The sequence below is a fragment of the Nerophis lumbriciformis genome, linkage group LG24, assembly GCF_033978685.3.
Source record: "Nerophis lumbriciformis linkage group LG24, RoL_Nlum_v2.1, whole genome shotgun sequence".
Classification (NCBI taxonomy): domain Eukaryota; kingdom Metazoa; phylum Chordata; class Actinopteri; order Syngnathiformes; family Syngnathidae; genus Nerophis; species Nerophis lumbriciformis.
The window spans coordinates 5,855,001-5,877,066 of NC_084571.2; the positions used below are offsets into that span (position 1 = coordinate 5,855,001).

Sequence of the window (22,066 nt, forward strand, 5' to 3'; positions counted from 1 at the left end):
GGATGATCTCCTGGTAAACAAGGTGAGGGTTCACTCCCTAATTATTATTCGATGCTCGTTATGTTGTTCACCTTTCTCTCTCCCGCCTCTCAGGACCAGCTGATAGCGGAGCTGGAACGTCTTCAGCTGGAGTTGGACCAACTGAGGGCGAGGCCCGGCGGCTCTTATTCCAGGTGGGGCCCCTTCATACCTCATCAAACGTACAACGTGATGTTTAATAGTCCCACCCTGACACCCCAGCATGTGTGCGTGTGCTGCGCGACACACGCCGCATGACTTCATCACTTGGCGCCGGGCCAAAACCAGCCCTCTTATCTCCTATCTCGCCCTCGCCTCTCCAGTCGATCCCTGCCTGGCAGCGCTCTGGAGCTGCGGTATTCCCACGGGGGCGGGTCTCTCCCGATGGGCTCCACCACTCACCTGGATGCCTTCGGTAACTCCTCACTCGGGGGCGGAGTCAGGCGGAGTCACCGCGCCCGTTGGAGCTCGGTGCGCGAGGACGCCACCAAGGTGGGCTTGGAACTCTGCCAGTCGTCCAATCACACGTCTGCGTGAAGATACCCCTATCATTGCAAATATGAATATAACACTGCCATTCCTTTTTGCTACCGTTTGTGCCGTTATGGATTTTAAATGAATCTGAAATACATTTTCTGACTAGTGACATCACACATTGTCAAAATCTCCAAAAACTTTCCCCATTTGTTTGTGCACAATTTTTTTCTCCGACTATTATATTTTTATGTTATTAACGTGTTATTATTCGTAAAGAAGAACTTTAATGGTAGGAAAAAATGGCACACGTTTGGGATATTATGATGAGGTGGGGGGGTGGTTCTGAATAATAAAATGTTAATAACATAAAAATTATAATACTCACACAAAAAAAATTAGCACAAACAAATGTTATTTTAATATTTGCAATGTTAAAGAGTGCCAACTTCACACAGGCCAATCAAACGTCTGCGTGAAATTCTGTTTTCTATTGAGAGAAATCTTTTTTATGCAACCAAACAAAAACAAAAAAATTAAAATAAAAAAAGTTTTAGTTTTTTGGTTACAAATACTTTTTTTTCTGGTTGGGATTCAATTTCAATCATGTGGGTGTGGCCTCTTCTGAACAAGATATTAGAAGCTCTTTCATTGGTCCGTATTGCCCAACCCTCGTCTTTGATGTTTTCCCTCCAAAAGTGTTGAGGGCGGAAGTAGACAGCAGTCCCGCCCATATATGGACACGTCATCTTCCAATAAAAAGCAGGGGTGCACACAAAAATGGACTTGCATCCGAATTGGCATTCTTTTTCATACCGATTTTAAATCAGTTCATAATAAATAAATAGATACATAAAAATATATAAACTAAATAAATCTTGTTTTTTTTTTTTATATATCTATTTTTTAATTGGAATCAATTTTTAAAAAATATGTTTTTAGGCTTCTTGCAACCAGAATGAGCTTTTCTAACTTGTAACCTGTTTTGAAAAGGTTTCATTTTAATTATTAAACCAAATAATACATTGCGAGAATTGTTTCTGAATTGAATCGCCACCCCAGAAATCGGAATTGGATTGAATCGTTAGGTGCCCAAAGATTCACACTCCTAATACAAAGGCTTGTAACCAAAATAATGATTTGCCATGTCAGCAAGGTTGACAGGTATCGAATGATAAATGATATCAATGCATATTAAATGTCCGATACTTGTGCAAAGCAGGACAGCCAGTTAACATCTAAATATAATCTAATAAGCACACAATTCCTTCTAGTTTACTGATGTCATTCACAAAAGGTAAACATGCTCGGCTATAGGCTACTAGGAGCTAGCAACCACACAACAGCTAAGCACACAATAGCACACAAGCTCGACATACGTAATACTAATTGAACAATATTGCATTTTATAACAGCACATTTGTCAATATAAAGAAGTATCAAAAAGTTATAGTTGCATATTACTTACACATACAAATTCTACAAGGCAGAAGGGAAAGTATCCATTAACAAACGTGTCCACATCATTCAACTTACTGCACCATGAGCTAAACTTCATGAATTATTGTGACAGCTAAGTGTCGTCAGCAAAACAATCACCACTCCACTTCAACTTAAAGACAGCATAAGTCCATTCCAGACAACTAACAATAAATATTTCAGTGTTTTTCATACCTACCATTTTTCTGTTTGACTCATTTCACTCGATCGAACCTTCTCAAACATTCCACACTACAAAATAATAAATGTTTGCATGATTCTTCCTGATGTCGGATTAATATCGGTATCGGCCAAATACTCAAGGCTCTTATCGTAAGTGAAAAAATCGGGAAACCCTTAATTGTAATTTTTTTTGTTTGAAAATAATTTTTGTGATTTAAAAAAATATATATATTTGGGTTTTAAATCTCGTTTTTTGTTTGATTAAATAAAAAGACAAATTTCTCTCCATAGTATTCATATATGAAATAAAATGTGGTTATGCTCACAAGAATAGCGACCTATCATGGAAATACAAATACATTTGTCCCAAACAAACAAAGAATAAAAGAATTTAGGTACCAACATTGCCGAAAGACCTTCTGATTGTATTATGTATTAAACATCATGTATTATTATTATTGCAGTATACCGACTGGGAGACAGGGGCTCTGCTGGGGGCGGGCTACGATCACGGCGTGGACGTGTGCTGCTCCGACGACGAGGACGACGGCGACCATCGCTTCGGCTCCGAGCTGCTGTCCCCCAGCGGACAGACGGACGTGCAGACGCTGGCCATCATGCTGCAGGAACAGCTGGAGGCCATCAACAAGGAGATCAAGTGAGACCGCTTCAAGGCGCTTCCATGCTACGAGCTAAGCTAGCCGCTACGTCCTCTTTCCCGCCACCACCCAGGCTCATCCAGGAGGAGAAGGAGAACACGGAGCTGCGAGCCGAGGAGATCGAGAGCCGAGTCAGCAGTGTGGCTCTGGACAGTCCGCCCATGCCGCCGTCCACGCTTGGGAGGGACGGCACGGGGCGGGGCTTCATCCCTTCCTCCATCACCTCCTCCACGCTAGCCTCTCCCTCGCCGCCCAGCTCGGGACACTCCACCCCTCGCCTTCCGCACTCACCTGCCCGCGAGAACGACAGACAGGTGCGTCGGCAACCATCATTTGTAATGACAAGATCCGAAAGATGCCCAGTGGGATACATTGCGGTGGTCTGCCACTCATCATTTTTAGAACAACAAAGACGACGAGCGCTCCCTCGCCCTCCTGGACTCCACGCCTCCTCCAACGCCACGCGCGCTGCGGCTGGACAGGATGACGCTCACCCACCCTGGGGCGATGCTGGAAGACTTCCGCAGGTAAGACGGATTCAGACCTCCCAAGACCTTAAACTAGGGGTGCCCTGATACTGATATCGGATATCCGTCCGATATCAGCCAAGAAAGAAAAACAAATATTGGATTATGTTGGCCTGCTTCTAAAACGTCCGATATAAGAACTTTTATACAAGCAGTTTGTTCTGCTAACTATCCGATAAATGAATAATACAATAGATACAATAAAGTATGTCACTATAACTTACATTACTCTTATTTTTTTTTTTCCAACTTTTTAAAAATTACTTCCTTACTACAAGCTTGCAACTTACATGAGGTACAAAATAACTTTTCTGTAAAATGCCAACAAAAAAGAAAGGTATTAAAAAAATGCCCTACCTTGATGCTAATTAACAGTAAGTATTTGCAATCAAAAAAGTATTTGCGACCAGCGACCAATAAACAATTTATAAACCCCAAAAAAAGTATTTGCGACCAAAAGAACCATTTGCCACCAAAAATAGCCCCAATTTGTAAACAAATAAAAACATTTGAAAAACATTTGCGACCAAAAAATTAATTTGTGACTAAAGAAAACACGATTTGGAACTTAAAAAAACCCAGTTTTGTGACCAAAAAAAACGATTTCCGACCAAAAATTGTGATTTGTAGCAAAAAACAAATTTGTGACCCCAAAACAATGTGTGACCAAAAATGCAATTTGTAGTAAAAAAAACAAACTCAGATTTGCGACCAAAAAAACAATTTGTGACCAAAGGTATGCGATTTTTAGCAAAAAACTCCTGATTTGCGACCAAAAATCATTTGTGACCAGAAAAATGCGATTGCATGCAAATATACTGATTTGCGACCAATAAAAGGTTCTGTTACCGAAAAAAAACAATTTGCAAGCAAAAAACTCAGTTTGCAAGCAAAAAACAATTTGCCACCATTTAAACAATTTGTGACCAAAGAAAACGCGATTTGTAGTGAAAAAGCAATTAGCTGAAAAATAAAGAATTACAACCACAACATTTTCTACCAATTTTTTTGTATTGTTAAAAAAAAAATTATATTTCAAATGCAATTTTTTTTGTTTGCGTTTTTTTCACGCGCTAGCTTGATGCTAATTTATTACATTGGATATGCCTGATACATGCTGCCAATTAGCATTAGCAATTTTACATGGCGATTTCACCATGTTTAAGTTTGGTAATGAAAAATACAACTCAGATGCACGACACAGTCAAACAGTTGGTGTATAATTAGTACATTACTCACTTTTGAAATTTGTATTTATTAGATTTTTTTTTAATTACTTACAACAATCTTGCAACTTACATGAGATACAAAATGTAAAATACCGAATTTGTAATCAAAATGTATTTGCGAGGTGGGAGAGGGGTTAGTGCGTCTGCCTCACAATACGAAGGTCCTGAGCAGTCCTGGGTTCAATCCCAGGCTCGGGATCTTTCTGTGTGGAGTTTGCATGTTCTCCCCGTGACTGCGTGGGTTCCCTCCGGGCACTCCGCCTTCCTCCAACCTCCAAAAACATGCACCTGGGGATAAGTTGATTGGCAACACTAAATTGGCCCTAGTGTGTGAATGTGAGTGTGAATGTTGTCTATCTGTGTTGGCCCTGTGATGAGGTGGCGACTTGTCCAGGGTGTACCCCGCCTTCCGCCCGATTGTATCTGAGATAGGCTCCAGCGCCCCCCGCGACTCCGAAGGGATTAAGCGGTAGAAAATGGATGGATGGATGGATGGATGGAAACAATTTGTGACCAAAGAAATGATTTACAAATCCCATTTCCATATGAGTTGGGAAATTGTGTTAGATGTAAATATAAACGGAATACAATGATTTGCAAATAATTTTCAACCCATATTCAGTTGAATATGCTACCAAGACAACATATTTGATGTTCAAACTGATAAACTTTTTTTTTTTGGCAAATAATCATTAACTTTAGAATTTGATGCCAGCAACACGTGACAAAGAAGTTGGGAAAGGTGGCAATAAATACTGATAAAGTTGAGGAATGCTCATCAAACACTTATTTGGAAGGTGTGCAGGCTAATTGGGAACAGGTGGGTGCCATGATTGGGTATAAAAGTAGATTCCATGAAATGCTCAGTCATTCACAAACAAGGATGGGGCGAGGGTCACCGCTTTGTCAACAAATGCGTGAGCAAATTGTTGAACAGTTTAAGAAAAATCTTTCTCAACCAGCTATTGCAAGGAATTTAGGGATTTCACCATCTACGGTCCGTAATATCATCAAAGGGTTCAGAGAATCTGGAGAAATCTCTGCACGTAAGCAGCTAAGCCTGTGACCTTCGATCCCTCAGGCTGTACTGCATCAACAAGCGACATCAGTGTGTAAAGGATATCACCACATGGGCTCAGGAACACTTCAGAAACCCACTGTCAGTAAGTAGTTAGTCGCTACATCTGTAAATGCAAGTTAAAACTCTCCTATGCAAGGCGAAAACCGTTTATCAACAACACCCAGAAACGCTGTCGGCTTCACTGGGCCTGAGCTCATCTAAGATGGACTGATACAAAGTGGAAAAGTGTTCTGTGGTCTGACGAGTCCACATTTCGAATTGTTATTGGAAACTGTGGACGTCGTGTCCTCCGGACTAAAGAGGAAAAGAACCATCCGGATTGTTATAGGCGCAAATTTGAAAAGCCAGCATCTGTGATGGTATGGGGGTGTATTAGTGCCTAAGACATGGGTAACTTACACATCTGTGAAGGCGCCATTAATGCTGAAAGGTACATACAGGTTTTGGAGCAACATATGTTGCCATCCAAGCAACGTTACCATGGACGCCCCTGCTTATTTCATCAAGACAATGCCAAGCCACGTGTTACATCAACGTGGCTTCATAGTAAAAGAGTGCGGGTACTAGACTGGCCTGCCTGTAGTCCAGACCTGTCTCCCATTGAAAATGTGTGGCGCATTATGAAGCCTAAAGTACCACAACGGAGACCCTGGACTGTTGAACAACCTAAGCTGTACATCAAGCAAGAATGGGAAAGAATTCCACCTGAGAAGCTTAAAAAATGTGTCTCCTCAGTTCCCAAACGCTTACTGAGTGTTGTTAAAAGGAAAGGCCATGTAACACAGTGGTGAACATGCCCTTTCCCAACTACTGTGGACGGCGTGGCGCAGTGGAAGAGTGGCCGTGCGCGACCCGAGGGTCCCTGGTTCAATCCCCACCTAGTACCAACCTCGTCATGTCCGTTGTGTCCTGAGCAAGACACTTCACCCTTGCTCCTGATGGGTGCTGGTTAGCGCCTTGCATGGCAGCTCCCTCCATCAGTGTGTGAATGTGTGTGTGAATGGGCAAATGTGGAAGTAGTGTCAAAGCGCTTTGAGTACCTTGAAGGTAGAAAAGCGCTATACAAGTACAACCCATTTATTTATTATTTATTTACTTTGGCACGTGTTGCAGCCATGAAATTCTAAGTTAATTATTATTTGCAAAAAAAAAAAAAAAGTTTATGAGTTTGAACATCAAATATCTTGTCTTTGTAGTGCATTCAACTGAATATGGGTTGAAAAGGATTTGCAAATCATTGTATTCCGTTTATATTTACATCTAACACAATTTCCCAACTCATATGGAAACGGGGTTTGACATCTAACACAATTTCCCAACTCATATGGAAACGGTGTTTGTATAACCCCCAAAAATTATTTGCAACCAAAAAACATTTTTAAAAAAAACAAAACAATTTGTGACTGAAAGAAAAAACTATTTTGGACCCGAAAAATTATTTGTGACCAAAAACCCCAATTTGTAGCAAAAAAAACAACAGATATTCTACCAAAAACATTTTCTGCCGAAAAACCCCTATTTGTAAATAAAAAAACAAAAAAAATTATTTGCGCCCGCCCAAAAAATTTGGACCAGAAAAACGCGATTTGTAGCAAAAAACAATAGATAACTGAAAAATAAATATTTCACACGCTAGCTCGATGCTAATTTACATTGGATATGTCATATACATGTTACCGATTGGCATTAGCAATTTTACATGCCGATTTCACCACCTTCAAACTTGGTAATGAAAACTACAACTAAGATGCAGGTTACAATCAAACAGCTGGTGTAAGTACAATTCTTACAGCGGTAACACTTTTAAGGGCGCAACAAAAGACAAGAATGGCACATTCAACTTATTGGCAAAGACTACTTCCTGACTACAGGAAGACACCTACAAAATAATAAAATTCAAATAAAAAATACAAAAAGTATGTATGAGATATCAGATGGGATCGACAATCCTGCTTGAAAGGCAAGGTGGTCGCTGTCCGCTGACTTGCATGCGTTTCCTCCAGTCTGTCAGCAGATGGCAGCAGCACCAACAGCAGCCAGGATTCTCTGCACAAGTCCAGCAAGAAGAAGAGCATCAAGTCTTCCATTGGACGACTTTTTTGGAAGAAGGAGAAGGGCAGGATGGGTCAGCCTGGACGGGATGGCTCGTCTTCTCTCGGTAAGCACAATGAAATACTCTGACTTTTTTTTTTTTTTACCATTTCCTGTATTTCCACTGGCTTTAATGTACTTTTAAAGACATAAATCATCGAAATATAAAATTCTGTAGCTCATTTCAACTTCCTGTGTGTCCGCCAGCATCGACGCCTTCAGAAGACATGGCCCCTGGAGACCCCATGGGTTTGAACAAGACCGGCACTTTGGGTCCAGCAGACAAAGATCGTCGCAGCAAAAAGAAGTACGTCGCTTTTTATTCATTGAGGATTTGAAGAAAGAAAAAAACTGATCCTGTTTTTAGGCACGAGCTCTTAGAAGAAGCCTGTCGCCAAGGTCTGCCCTTCGCGTCCTGGGATGGACCCACTGTGGTGTCCTGGCTGGAGGTACGTCCTTACGTCCCCTTCCAAGAGTTACCCCACACCTGACTTATCCATGACCTCCTCCAGCTGTGGGTGGGAATGCCAGCCTGGTACGTGGCGGCCTGCCGAGCCAATGTGAAGAGCGGCGCCATCATGGCCAACCTGTCCGACACGGAGATCCAGCGTGAGATCGGCATCAGCAACCCGCTGCACCGCCTCAAACTACGCCTGGCCATCCAGGAGATGGTGTCCCTCACCAGCCCGTCAGCCCCCGCCAGCACTCGCTCCGTGAGACACCTGCTTCTAGAAGCTTCAGTTTACAACTGTTTCACATGTGGGATCAGCAGCTCCTCTATTTCCGCTTTCTCTGGTTCTTCATCCGTCCATCCATATGTGACTGCTAATATATGGGGGGAAATGTGTGTCTTTGTCAGCAAACAAACAAAATTATTGAAAAATGCATTGCAAAACATTTTTTGTTTACAAATCCTTTTTTTTGGTTACAACTCAACTTCATTTTGTAACCCAAAAAACGATTTGTAACCCCAAAAAGTAACAAATCAATTTGTGACGAAAAAAAGGATTTGCAACCAAAAAACAAGTTGTAGTCACAAAAAATAAGTTTCAAATGCGAAAAAACAATTTCGACCACAAAGAAACCGATTTGCAACCAGAAAAACGATTAGTGATAAAATATTTTAAAAATCTATCAATAAATTAAAAAAACACAATTTGCGACTATGAAAAGCAATTATTTAACCAAAAAAAAAGATTTGGAACCATGAAAAAACAAATCGATTTGCAACCAAAAAAACACGATTTGTGGCCACAAAAAATTGATAGGCAATCAAAAAAAACAAGTTGGAACCACAAAAAAAAGTAATTGCGGGAAAAAAAAATTTCAACCAAAAAAGAAGTTGCAGACACAAAAAAAACAATTTGGACCAAAAAACAATTTGCAACCAGGAAAACAATTAGTGATAAAAAAAAAAAAATTGCAACCAAAAAAAACTATTCGTAACCAAAAAAACGATTTGCAACCAAAAAACGATTTGCAACCACACCCCAAAAAAGATTTGCGACCAAAAGACGTTTTGTAACCCAAAAAATTCTTTTGAACAAAAAAATTGCAACCAGAATAAAGATTAGTAACCAAAAAAAAATGATTTGTGACTAAAAAAACTAAAATTATAACGCAAAAAATTTGCAACAAAAATAAAATATTTGTAACCAAAAACTACAGTTGCAACCAAAAAAGATTTCTATCCAAAAAAAAACCAATTTGCCCAAAAAAACTTATAATTTTGTAACTAAATAAAAACCAAATTAGCAAACAAAAAATAAAGAATTACAACCAAAAATATTTTTTTTGTTTAAAAATATATTTTTTTACATTTCTAAGACATTATTTTTTGTTTGCAGTCTTTTTTGGTGACAAGTCCATTGTTTGCTTGGTTGCTTAAAAAAGACACATTTCTTGGTAAAAAAAAAAAGTGAGGACTAAAACAAAGAAGCACAGGTGCAACACATTATTGGACCATATGGACTTTGTGAGAAACAAAAGCAGTAAAAGAAAGAATATAACACATGTTTGAGAATAAAACGCAATAAATGTCATGAGCATTCATGTTTTGTTCCTCCGGAGACTTGGAGTAAATTCCATAATAGAAGATTCAGTTCCTGCTGGCACCAAAACAACCCTTTCAAATGTCATAAACGTTAAAGCAAGCCTTTGGAGGAGTTGGAAGATGGGGAGTCTTTTTCTCGTCTTACGCTGTCGCTTTCGTGTCCGCAGTCGACCAGCAACGTTTGGATGACCCACGCCGAGATGGAGTCCCTGAACGCAGCAACCAAGCCGCCGGTGAGCGCCGTCATTTTGATTTGGATTCCTCAGGAAACCAAGTTGATGAATGTCCCTCCTCCCCCCTTTTCTGGTTCTGTGTGTGTGTGTCCAGACTGTAGTGTGGAGCATCTTCTGTTCTGTCCCTTTGGTTGCTGTTTCACGATTTCAGCTAATTGACTAACACTCTTCCTCTTTGTGTCCTCTGCGCTGTCCTCGCTCCCCCCCACCCCGCCACCTGGCTCTCTTTCTGCCCGCCCCCTTCCCTTCTCGCCGCCATCCAGGAGCTGAAAGAGTTCAGCTGGGATCAGGTGAGGGATCGGCCCTGGCGCTTTAGTCCAGACGAGCAGATGGACGTCCATCACGACCGCCTTTTGTCTCCAGATTCTGGCGTACGGCGACATGAATCACGAGTGGGTGGGCAACGACTGGCTGCCCAGCCTGGGCCTGCCGCAGTACCGTAGCTACTTCATGGAGTCGCTGGTGGATGCCCGAATGTTGGACCATCTGACCAAGAAGGAGCTGAGAGGACAGCTCAAGATGGTGGACAGCTTCCACAGGTGAGCGCAGTTGAGAAGTTTGAGCGTCGGGGGTCGAAGGGCATCAGGTGAGCGCGGAAACTGACCCGGCAAACCTCTCGCCCCTCGCAGGGTCAGCTTGCATTACGGCATCATGTGCCTCAAGCGCCTCAACTACGATCGCAAGGAGCTGGAGCGCAGGAGGGAGGAGAGCGTGCACCAGAACAAAGGTGACTTCCTCCTTCTCCACCCTTCACACTCACACTAAGGTGCATTCAGGGACACCGGCATTCTGAACAACCACGCTCCGACACGTCATCGTGAATAACCCAAAAAAAAGAACTGTAAACGCCCCACCCCAAAAAAGATACTGTAGTTTTGCGACCAAAAAAAACTATTTGTTGTTTTTTGGTTCCAAATCAACTTCACTTTGGAACCAAAAAAATTTATTTGGAACCAAAAACACGATTTTTAACCGCCCCCCCAAAAAAGATTTGCGACCAAAAGACCTTTTGTAACCCAAAAAAATATTTTGAACAAAAAAATTGCAACCAGAATAAAGATTAGTAACCAAAAATAATGATTTGTGACTAAAAAACAAAAATTATAAAAATGTTCAACAAAAATACATTTGTGACCAAAAACTACATTTGCAACCAAAAAACATTTCTAGCCAAAAAAAAACAATTTGCCAAAAAAAAAAAGTTTTGTAACAAAAAAAAGAGATTTGCAACCCTCCCAAAACATTTGTAATCAAAATCTCTTTAAAAAAAAAAAAAAACGTTAGGACCAAATAACGATTTGTAACCACAAAAACTAAATTTGCAAACCAAACATTTTTTTTGTAATTCAAAGAAATTTGCAACACCCCAAAATTATTTGTAAACAAAAATACCTTTGCAACCCAGAAATATTTCTAACCGCAAAAAAAACTCTATTTGATCCTCCCTGTACGGGAGCCTGTAAAGGACTGTATGTTACCTTGGGGGGATGCTATACTTATTCACTATTTACCCAATAAATCTAGTCGAGGAGAGAGTGAGAGGAGACAACTTATATAGTTGAACAATTTACTATATACCATATAAATAAATAAGACAATAATAAACACACATTAATTACACTCATACACTCATCACCACTCACACGCTACCTCCCAATAGAACGTCCCGCACTAAACCAATTACACAACACACACACACAGTCCAACCTGGGACCCTTGGCTGGGCCAGAAGATAGTCTGGGGTGGTCCTGCTGTATCGTTGATGCACGTAGGGGTGGGGTGGGGTGAGTTGCAACTGCTGGATACAAAGGGGGCGTTGGAGAGGGGGGACACCTCCCGTTGTAGAGAAGAGAAGCTCGCCTCACGAGTCCAGTCTGGAGCGAGAGGAGAACCAGCCTCGTCCTGGGTCACCTCTCTGTCGACTGGTCCGTGAGCACGTGCAATTAACACTCCAACCTCGCGCTTGTCCACGTCCCTCGCAGCAATGTAGCCACGATACCAAACAACTAAACTCTCTATAAGGTTCCCACTAGAGATGCGCGGATAGGCAATTATTTCATCCGCAACCGCATCAGAAAGTCGTCAACCATCCGCCATCCACCCGATGTAACATTTGATCAGAACCGCACCCGCCCGCACCCGCCCGTTGTTATATATCTAATATAAACGATGCAAGGCATTAGTGAGGTTATAAAGCTTTTGCCTGTTAAAGAAAGGAGACTGATCCAATGCAGCACAGACATTTGCGTGCCACGCTGTCACGACCCAGACGCACACCAGTGCGCAATCATATGGGAGGCGCGCTGAGCGCACCTCCAAGCGCGTCTCGCTGCCGGCGACGGCCGGGTATGGGCCCGACGCTCCAGCGCCATCCATTTTCAGGGCTAGTTGATTCGGCAGGTGGGTTGTTACACACTCCTTAGCGGGTTCCGACTTCCATGGCCACCGTCCTGCTGTCTATATCAACCAGGGTGAGCCCCACCCCTTTCGTGAGCGCACTGCGCGCGGAGTGACCCCTGTTACGAGCCCCCGGCCACGGGGGTGGCGGGCAGGTAAGCTGCGCGGCCGGAGCACGCGGAGTGACCCCTGTTACGAGCCCCCGGCCACGGGGGTGGCGGGCAGGTAAGCTGCTTACCTGCTGCGCGTGACGCCGGCCGCGGCGAAGGCGGACGAGGCGGGGTGTCGGTGCGGTGGGCGCGGTGGTGACCCTGGACGTGCGTCGGGCCCTTCTCGCGGATCGCCTCAGCTACGGCTCCCAGTGGGGCCCTCTCGGGGGAAGGGGCCTCGGTCCCGGACCCCGGCGAGGCGTCCCTTCTCCGCTCCGTAAAAGTGTCCATCTCTTCTTTTTTTTTTCTTCTGTTGTGGCATATGCTGCAGGTGCCTGCTCGTTTTTCGTATGTGGGTAACAACATTTAACTATGTATATATATTTCCGAATTGGTTTAACTGCCACCCGCCTGAATCTATTTAAAATCTAATTTTTTTTTATTTCAACCGCCCGACCCGACCCGACCCGCGGATAATATCTAATTTTTTTTAATTTCATCCGCCCGATCCGCGGACTCCGCGGTTGTGCCCGCAAACCGCGCATCTCTAGTTCCCACACTCGCTCTCTAAACAGTAAACATTTCACTTTTCCAAACACATATGAAATAGAAGAAGAAAATAATAATAATTAATCCCTTAACAGAAATCATCTATATATAGAACTAAAAGGACAATTTACACAAATATGCAAACCTTCAGAACACTCCCAAAATGTTTTGTAATCCCAAAAAATATTTGCAACCCAAAAAACAATGATGTAGCCAATAAAAAAAAAAAAGTTGCAACCCCAAAAATATTTGTCACCAAAAAATATTTGTAACCTAAATAATTGCAACCAAAATACCAATTTGTCCCCACAAAACGTCAAATTACGACCCAAACTTTTTTTTGTGACCAAAAGAAAAAATTGCAACCAAAAAAAGATTTGTAACCGAAAAAAAAACAATTTGCCCAAATACATTTTTTTTTTTTTTTTTACCAAAAAACGATCTGTAAACAAAAACAATTATTTTGAACAAAAAAATTGCAACCAAAATAAATATTAGTAACCCAAAAAAAAGATTTGTAACCAAAAAAATTGCAACCAAAATATACATTTTTCACCACAAAACGTAAATTTACGACCCCAAACATTTTTGGGGGACCAAATGAAAAAATTGCAACCAAAAAAAGATTTCTAACCAAAAAACCCCAATTTGCCTAAATAAATTTCTGTAACCCAAAAAAAAAAAATCTGCGACCAAAAAAGCAATTTGGTGCATTTGCAAACAACCAAAATCATGCACAAAACAAACTATAACCTGCTAGCCAAGAATGTACAACAATTCTTCTCAACAAAATAGGATAATATAACCTTAGAGAAAAATGTAACCTGAAACATTTGTATGCACGTACAACCCTTAAAATCTTTAGTGTATCAGTATGTGGAATTAAATTATGGAATGGATTAATGAACAATGTACTAATATGATCCAGTTTAAGAAACTGTTCAAACTCAGGTACTAAGAAGAATAATCATGATAAATATTTTAAATTTATTGATAATCTTATTCATCTCACTAAATGAAATACAGCTTACTTCACAATTAATTAATAAAAAATGTTTTCATAATTATATTATTCATGGAGTATATTGTGAACAAATTGAGAACAGGAAGTGAACAAAAGTGTTAGCGATTGCTATGTCATGGAAAAGGGGTAGGATTAGATGAGCTCCTTTTTGAGCACGTTGAAAAGAGAAACTGAAAATTGAGACGTATCATGTTGTAACTGTATGCATGTTTGAAATGAACTCAAACCATTTGTAACCCCCCGCCCCCCCAAAAAAACAATTTGCGACTAAAAAAATGAGTTGTAACTTAAAAACATACAAAAAATATTTGCATTTAAAAACATTTTTTTTATTAGCAACCAAAAAAAAAAAAAGATTCACAAGTTCGATTAATAAAATGATTTTCAGAATTCACAAAATCAGATTGGCCACTGATTCTGATCCCACTCAGAGATGATTGGTATCGGAACATCCCTAATGTACAGTACTGAAATATTAAAATCATTTTGTCTGTACCATTTTGACCATGGGGCCCAACATTTCCACGACAGAGGGGCCCCGAGACTCACATATTTAATAATTATATTTAACCGACAAGATTTACAGTTTAACAGGACAAACCTTGTCAATTCCAACTAAATTAATAATCATTATGTTTATCTAAACTGTTAATAAGATTGAAGTTCAAATACAAATACAGCTTCGCCATTTTTCAAACTTCTTATCTCCAGACTTCTTCTCTTTGTTTGACGTTGTCATTACTGCCACAAGTGGTGGAAATGAGTATTACAACTGAGTACTCGTGGCCCAACAATGGTTAAGAAACACTGATTTAAATGACTATTTTCTTCAACTTGCAAGTCACAAAATTCACTAATAAAAATTGGGACAACTTTTTTAGATTTTCCTTTTTTTAAGAACAGGTTCTGGCACCATTATGGGATAATATGTCAACGATATTATTCAGGTCTCGCCCATTTTTGTCTTTTGCCAAGTGGTTTGATTGTAAAGTAATGACGTCAAACCCAAAAAGTTGTTATTCAGTGAAAAAAGACATCCATCATGGCTGAAAGACATTTTGCTCATTATAGTAGACACAACAGCGACGTCTCAAACCACAACTTTGTGTGGAATGCAGCAGCTGAAGGAGGGCACAAAGGAAAAAACGCGCGCTTCTCTGTGAGACACGCCTACGTTTACATCCTGTTCCTAATGAACTGGCCGCTCTTTCAGATGTGATGGTGTGGTCCAACGAGCGGGTCATGTGCTGGGTGCAGAACGTAGGCCTGAAGGAGTACGCCGACAACCTCCGCGAGAGCGGCGTCCACGGGGCCCTGCTGGCCCTCGACGACACCTTCGACTACACGGACCTCGCCCTGCTGCTGCAGATCCCCAATCAGAACACGCAGGTAATCTGAGGGCCCTGAGCGGTTTTCGTATGCCCCACTCTTCACGCGATTCGATTTCCGACAAAATGTGTGCGTACGACTGCATAATAATCCACCATCATGGGGCCAAAGAAAGTTGCGAGTGCCAACACTTTGATAAAGAAAATGAGAAACACTCTTGCATTCAAGAAAGAACTTGTTATACAAAGGAGGTGTCTGGGATTTTAAAGGTCCATTTATACGTTTCTTTGTTCATTTATGTACGTATTTCATATAGTTTTCTGCACGTAATACTATGATTGTGAATTATGAAAAAGTATTTACACAATTATTCCCTTTAATCCTCATTAAAGTGTTCCTACTTCCACATTTCTTAACCGATTCAAACCGTTCCAAAGTCGCAATGCTCCTTGAAAATATTAGCCAGTTACCAGCATGCTAATATTAGCATGCTAGCTGTTTAACTTGTTTTTACAGGTATACACCTCAGAGTCAAATATTTTGTTCCTGCAAAATTACTGTTAGCATGCTTGCTTTTGTCTCAGTTAGCATGCTTGTTTTTGTCTCATTTTGCAGGTATACACCTCAGAGTCATATATTTTATTACTGGACGTATTCTAATTTTTGTTAACAATTAGCATGTTAGCATGCTTGCTTTTGTCTATTTTTTCAGGTATACACCTTAAAGGTAAATACAATGTTACTTCACACATGCTCGGTGCATGCTAACTTTTAGCAAATGTTACAGTTTTACGCCTCATAGTCAACTAGTGTATTTAACTTTAAAAATCTAGCATGTTGACATGCTGAAGTTAGCATGTGAACATGTTGACTGTTAGCATGCTTGCTTTTATCTCCATTTGCAGGTATACACCTCGAGAGTTAAATATAGTGTTACTTCATGCATGCTTCATGCAACTTTTAGCTGATTTATACACTTCACAGTCAAATATTTTGTTAGTTTACTTTCAAAATGATAATGTTAGCATGCTAGATTTTAGCTCATTTTGTCGCTATAAACCTCACAGCCAAGTATTGTTACTTCATCCACGTTAACTTTTAGTATGTTTAAGTTGGCATGCTAAGTTTTTACCTAATTTTGCAGGCATACACCTCAGTCAAATATTTTGTTATCTCACCTTTAGCAGGTTAGCCTCCTCATTTTTCTTAGCTAGTTTTGCATTATACACCCAAGAGTTGTACATTTTGCTACTTGACTTTTTCCGGCTATAGCATGCTAACTGTTAACATTGCAGTTCGGCTTTGGCTTTTCAGCATTGACATGCAATTTCTACCAAAATTGCGTTTTCTAATTTTCTCTGTCGTCTCTCCTGCAGGCCCGACAGCTCCTGGATCAGGAGTACAACTCACTCATCACCATGGGAACGGAGAGACGACCTGATGAGGTGGGCGCCAGCTAGCACAGGACCGTTGTGGACGCCATCTTCTCACCGCTCCTCTCTGTGGCCCGCAGGATGGAACCAAGACGTTCACGCGCTCGCCTTCATGGAGGAAGATGTTCCGAGAGAAGGACCTGCGGGGCGTGACCTCCGACTCCGCCGAGACCCTGCCTGCTAACTTCCGTGCCTCCGCCATCGCCACGCCCTCCGTCACCCTCAGGAAGGTTCAGAGTGACGGTGAGTGCGCCCTTCGACCCCTCTCATGTTCACATTTGCGGGCTTTACTGACCCCGCAGGCTCCTTTGTAGACAAGGCATGACTCGCTGAGGCGGAACTACAAGAATCAGGCCTCAAGCTTCAAAATCTGCATGCTGATCATTTGAAACTTTGTCTTCCTACTTGTTGAAGAGCTAACATTCCCGTTGGCGCCTGTTTGATATGCCACTTTGTACAAACCCCGTTTCCATATGAGTTGGGAAATTGTGTTAGATGTAAATATAAACGGAATACAATGATTTGCAAATCCTTTTCAACCCATATTCAATTGAATGCACTACAAAGACAAGATATTTGATGTTCAAACTCAAATTTTATTATTATTTTTTTTGCAAATAATAATTAACTTAGAATTTCATGGCTGTAACACGTGCCAAAGTTGTTGGGAAAGGGCATGTTCACCACTGTGTTACATGGCCTTTTCTTTTAACAACACTCAATAAACGATTGGGAACTGAGGAGACACATTTTTTAAGCTTATCAGGTGGAATTCTTTCCCATTCTTGCTTGATGTACAGCTTAAGTTGTTCAACAGTCCGGGGGTCTCCGTTGTGGTATTTTAGGCTTCATATTGTGCCACACATTTTCAATGGGAGACAGGTCTGGACTACAGGCAGGCCAGTCTAGTACCCGCACTCTTTTACTATGAAGCCACGTTGATGTAACACGTGGCTTGGCATTGTCTTGCTGAAATAAGCAGGGGCGTCCATGGTAACGTTGCTTGGATGGCAACATATGTTGCTTCAAAACCTGTATGTACCTTTCAGCATTAATGGCGCCTTCACAGATGTGTAAGTTACCCATGTCTTGAGCACTAATACACCCCCATGCCATCGCAGAGGCTGGCTTTTCAATTTTGCGCCTATAACAATCCGGATGGTTCTTTTCCTCTTTGGTCCGGAGGACACGACGTCCCCAGTTTCCAAAAACAATTTGAAATGTGGACTCGTCAGACCACAGAACACTTTTCCACTTTGTATCAGTCCATCTTAGATGAGCTCAGGCCCAGCGAAGCCAACGGCATTTCTGGGTGTTGTTGATAAACGGTTTTCGCCTTGCATAGGAGAGTTTTAACTTGCACTTACAGATGTAGTGACCAACTGTAGTTACTGACAGTGGGTTTCTGAAGTGTTCCTGAGCCCATGTGGTGATATCCTTTACACACTGATGTCGCTTGTTGATGGAGTACAGCCTGAGGGATCGAAGGTCATGGGCATAGCTGCTTACGTGCAGTGATTTCTCCAGATTCTCTGAACCCTTTGATGATATTACGGACCGTAGATGGTGAAATCCCTAAATTCCTTGCAATAGCTGGTTGAGAAAGGTTTTTCTTAAACTGTTCAACAATTTGCTCACGCATTTGTTGACAAAGTGGTGACCCTCGCCCCATCCTTGTTTGTGAATGACTGAGCATTTCATGGAATCTACTTTTATACCCAATCATGGCACCCACCTGTTCCCAATTTGCCTGTTCACCTGTGGGATGTTCCAAATAAGTGTTTGATGAGCATTCCTCAACTTTATCAGTATTTATTGCCACCTTTCCCAACTTCTTTGTCACATGTTGCTGGCATCAAATTCTAAAGTTAATGATTATTTGCAAAAAAAAAAAATATTTATCAGTTTGAACATCAAATATCTTGTCTTTGTAGCATATTCAACTGATTATGGGTTGAAATTTATTTGCAAATCATTGTATTCCATTTATATTTACATCTAACACAATTTCCCAACTCATATATCGAAACGGGGTTTGTACTAAAATATTTGTAATTGGAGCCTTAAATAGGTCAATAATTCATAACACAAAGGATTTTAATGTCTTATTATTTTTTGAGCGATGACAGTTTAAAAAAAATCCCTCCAAAATTATTGGGAATCCAATGTTAAAAGCAAGTCTTTTTTTGTTTTATTGTATTTTTATTTTTCTACTTTCAACTTTTAAATCTCGAGATGAACTTTAGATTTACTAGTCGATTATACTTTTTATTTTATTTTATTTGTTTATTTTTTTGCCCTTTTGTAAAAAAAAAAAAGCTTTTTTATATGGCAAACACACAAAAAGTGCCAATATTGGCTTTATTTTATTTCAAATCTTGGTACCAGTACGGGTTCAAATCTTGGCAGCATGGTGGAACAGGGGTTAGTGCATGTGCCTCACAATACGAAGGTCCTGATTAGTCCTGGGTTCAATCCCGAGCTCGGGATCTTTCTGTGTGGAGTTTGCATGTTCTCCCTGTGACTGCGTGGGTTCCCTCCGGGTACTCCGGCTTCCTCCCACCGCCAAAAACATGCACCTGGGGATAGGTTGATTGGCAACACTAAATGGTCCCTAGTGTGTGAATGTTGTCTGTCTATCTGTGTTGGCCCTGTGATGAGGTGGCGACTTGTCCAGGGTGTACCCCGCCTTCAGCCCGAATGCAGCTGAGATAGGCTCCAGCACTCCCCGCGACCCCAAAAGGGACAAGCGGTAGAACATGGATGGATGGACAAAATATGCATCCACCCCCCCCCCCCCCCCACACACACACACACACACACACACACACACCATCCACCCCCCAAAAACAATTCAAAGTAGTGATTTGAATAGGTCAATAGTTCATAACAACATTGATTTTGATGCATTATTATTTTTGAGCAACGACAGTTCTAAAGAACAAAACAGCCTTTGTTTTATCACAATCAACATTGCAACTTCTTCTTGTTGCATATTACCAGTTTTCTTTTTATTTCACTTTTTTAAATAACATTTTTAGAATGTGTCGCGGACCGTTGAAAAGAAATAGCAAATGGCCACATATTGACTTTCAGTGTGTTTTTCGGCAAAACGTTTTAGGTTTAATTTCTTGACAAACTGTCTGCGCTTCCGAGGTTGGACATCAAAGCATTCCAAGCCAACAAAGTCAGACGTAAACAAACAACACGGCCGTTTAAAAACATTTAAACTGTCAAATCTTCAGGGGAAACTAATGAATACAAATACTGTACTTAATGTACTTGTATTTATTTACTGCACCTATTTTGTTGGGGTCACATTAAGTACTTTTTTTTCCTGCTCGCATGTCAGAAACATTAAAGGTCACTGGAATGCAGCGTAACAGCTGTTGTAACGTACACACACACACACACACACACTGAGCGATAAAGTTCCTGTTGAGTTGGTAATCACCTCCACACACAATGTATGTTCCTCACCACGTGTTGAAACATGTCCGCACCAACCCAGACGCTCACAGTGCTTTCTGGACAACATGACACGAGTCTCACGTCTTTTTGACATTCTTGATCAGGCTTTGAATCATGGGTGTCCAAAGTGCGGCCCGGGGCTATTTGCGACCTGCGGCTCATTTTTTAACAATCTAAAAATACTATTAAAAAAACAACAAAATAATTTAATGAAAGAGCAAACAAGTGAACTCTAATGAGTAAAATTTGCAATGTTGCAGCACAGTGGCACAGGGGTTAGTGCGTCTGCCTCACAATACGAAGGTCGTGGGTTCGATCCTGCGCTTGGGATCTTTCTGTGTGGAGTTTGCATGTTCTCCCCGTGACTGCGTGGGTTCCCTCCGGGTACTCCGGCTTCCTCCCACTTCCAAAGACATGCACCTGGGGATAGGTTGATTGGCAACACTAAATGGGCCCTAGTGTGTGAATGTTGTCTGTCTATCTGTGTTGGCCCTGTGATGAGGTGGCGACTTGTCCAGGGTGTACGCCGCCTTCCGCTCGATTGCAGCTAAGATAGGCTCCAGCACCCCCAGCGACCCCGAAAGGGATAAGCGGTAGAAAATGGATGGATGGATGAACTTTAATAACACAAAGCTGCCACGCAGGCTGTTTTATTTAAAACTGTCATTACTCAAAAAAATAATAATGAATTAAACTTAATAATGTTGTGAATTATTGACCTATTTAAGGCTCCAATTACTTCACATCAAATATTCTGCTATAATATGTATTGGGGTGGAAATATTTCATGTTTTGCATTTTCGTCATATAAAAACAACATTAACAAAAATGGCATAAAACAAACAAATTTAAAAAAACATTAAAAAATTACTTATTATCGATAGATAAATCTAAACTTGATCTAGAGCAGGGATGTCAAAGTCAAGGCATCCCTGTTATGTTGTGCTGAATTCATCAAAATTAATAATGAATATGTTTCCTAAATAAACTGTCAATAGAAGTAAAGTGCAAATGAAAATACAGCTTCATCACTTTAGTCATATTTTTTTGCGCTTAAGAAACTTCTCTATGACTTTAGCTCCGAACTTCTTCTGTTTGTTTGATATTGGCATTACTGCCACAAGTGGTGGAAAAGTGTTTTACAACTGAGTACAACTGCGGCCTATACGACCACAGCTGAAAAACAAACATTTTACGCGGCCCTATGGTTAAGAAACATTGAGCATCTAGGTAATGTTGCAATTCTCAATGCCAACATAGAAGTTGACTCAAAAAACTCTCCAACCGGAGTTAAATTAAGCTCCACTTTCCCACAAATGCGCTAGCTTGACGCTACATACATTGGCTTTTGACATGCTACTGAATAGCATTAGCGATTTTACATGGCGATCTCAACACCTCCAAATATGTATGAATTATCTATGGCCCCTGGGATGATATTTGATTAGTATTAGAACCGGCCCGTAGGCCAGAGCCGCCTGCTGCTGTTTTGCACGCACCAATACTCCATCAGTGTTGGCGCTAGGAATTTTCAAAATGGGGTCCCAAGTACAGCATCAAATCATAAAAATGGGTTCCCACAGTATATTTTTGGGGTCCCACTTTTTTTGAAAACAAATGATAAATGTATGCATTATCCTGTAAAATCTCAAATTCTGTATTGTGTTTTGGAAAAAGATTGTCATAA

The 22,066-nt window shown here is 41.0% G+C and overlaps 1 protein-coding gene across 2 annotated transcripts in view; it reads left to right on the forward strand.

Moving 5' to 3' along the window:
• The window catches only part of ppfia3 (PTPRF interacting protein alpha 3), a 51,086-nt gene that overhangs the window by 23,020 nt on the left and 6,000 nt on the right, over nucleotides 1–22,066 (forward strand). For both annotated transcript variants that reach the window (XM_061981404.1, XM_061981405.1), the window contains 17 exons: nucleotides 1–22; nucleotides 94–173; nucleotides 342–510; nucleotides 2,619–2,812; nucleotides 2,887–3,127; nucleotides 3,216–3,340; nucleotides 7,654–7,808; nucleotides 7,949–8,048; nucleotides 8,109–8,190; nucleotides 8,254–8,454; nucleotides 9,962–10,027; nucleotides 10,291–10,317; nucleotides 10,391–10,566; nucleotides 10,657–10,754; nucleotides 15,360–15,535; nucleotides 16,852–16,920; nucleotides 16,989–17,151. The exon at nucleotides 1–22 is cut by the window's left edge and continues 41 nt beyond it. In XM_061981404.1, coding sequence (XP_061837388.1) covers nucleotides 1–22; nucleotides 94–173; nucleotides 342–510; nucleotides 2,619–2,812; nucleotides 2,887–3,127; nucleotides 3,216–3,340; nucleotides 7,654–7,808; nucleotides 7,949–8,048; nucleotides 8,109–8,190; nucleotides 8,254–8,454; nucleotides 9,962–10,027; nucleotides 10,291–10,317; nucleotides 10,391–10,566; nucleotides 10,657–10,754; nucleotides 15,360–15,535; nucleotides 16,852–16,920; nucleotides 16,989–17,151 — 2,144 coding nt within the window. The remainder of the gene's footprint in view (nucleotides 23–93; nucleotides 174–341; nucleotides 511–2,618; nucleotides 2,813–2,886; nucleotides 3,128–3,215; nucleotides 3,341–7,653; nucleotides 7,809–7,948; nucleotides 8,049–8,108; nucleotides 8,191–8,253; nucleotides 8,455–9,961; nucleotides 10,028–10,290; nucleotides 10,318–10,390; nucleotides 10,567–10,656; nucleotides 10,755–15,359; nucleotides 15,536–16,851; nucleotides 16,921–16,988; nucleotides 17,152–22,066) is intronic.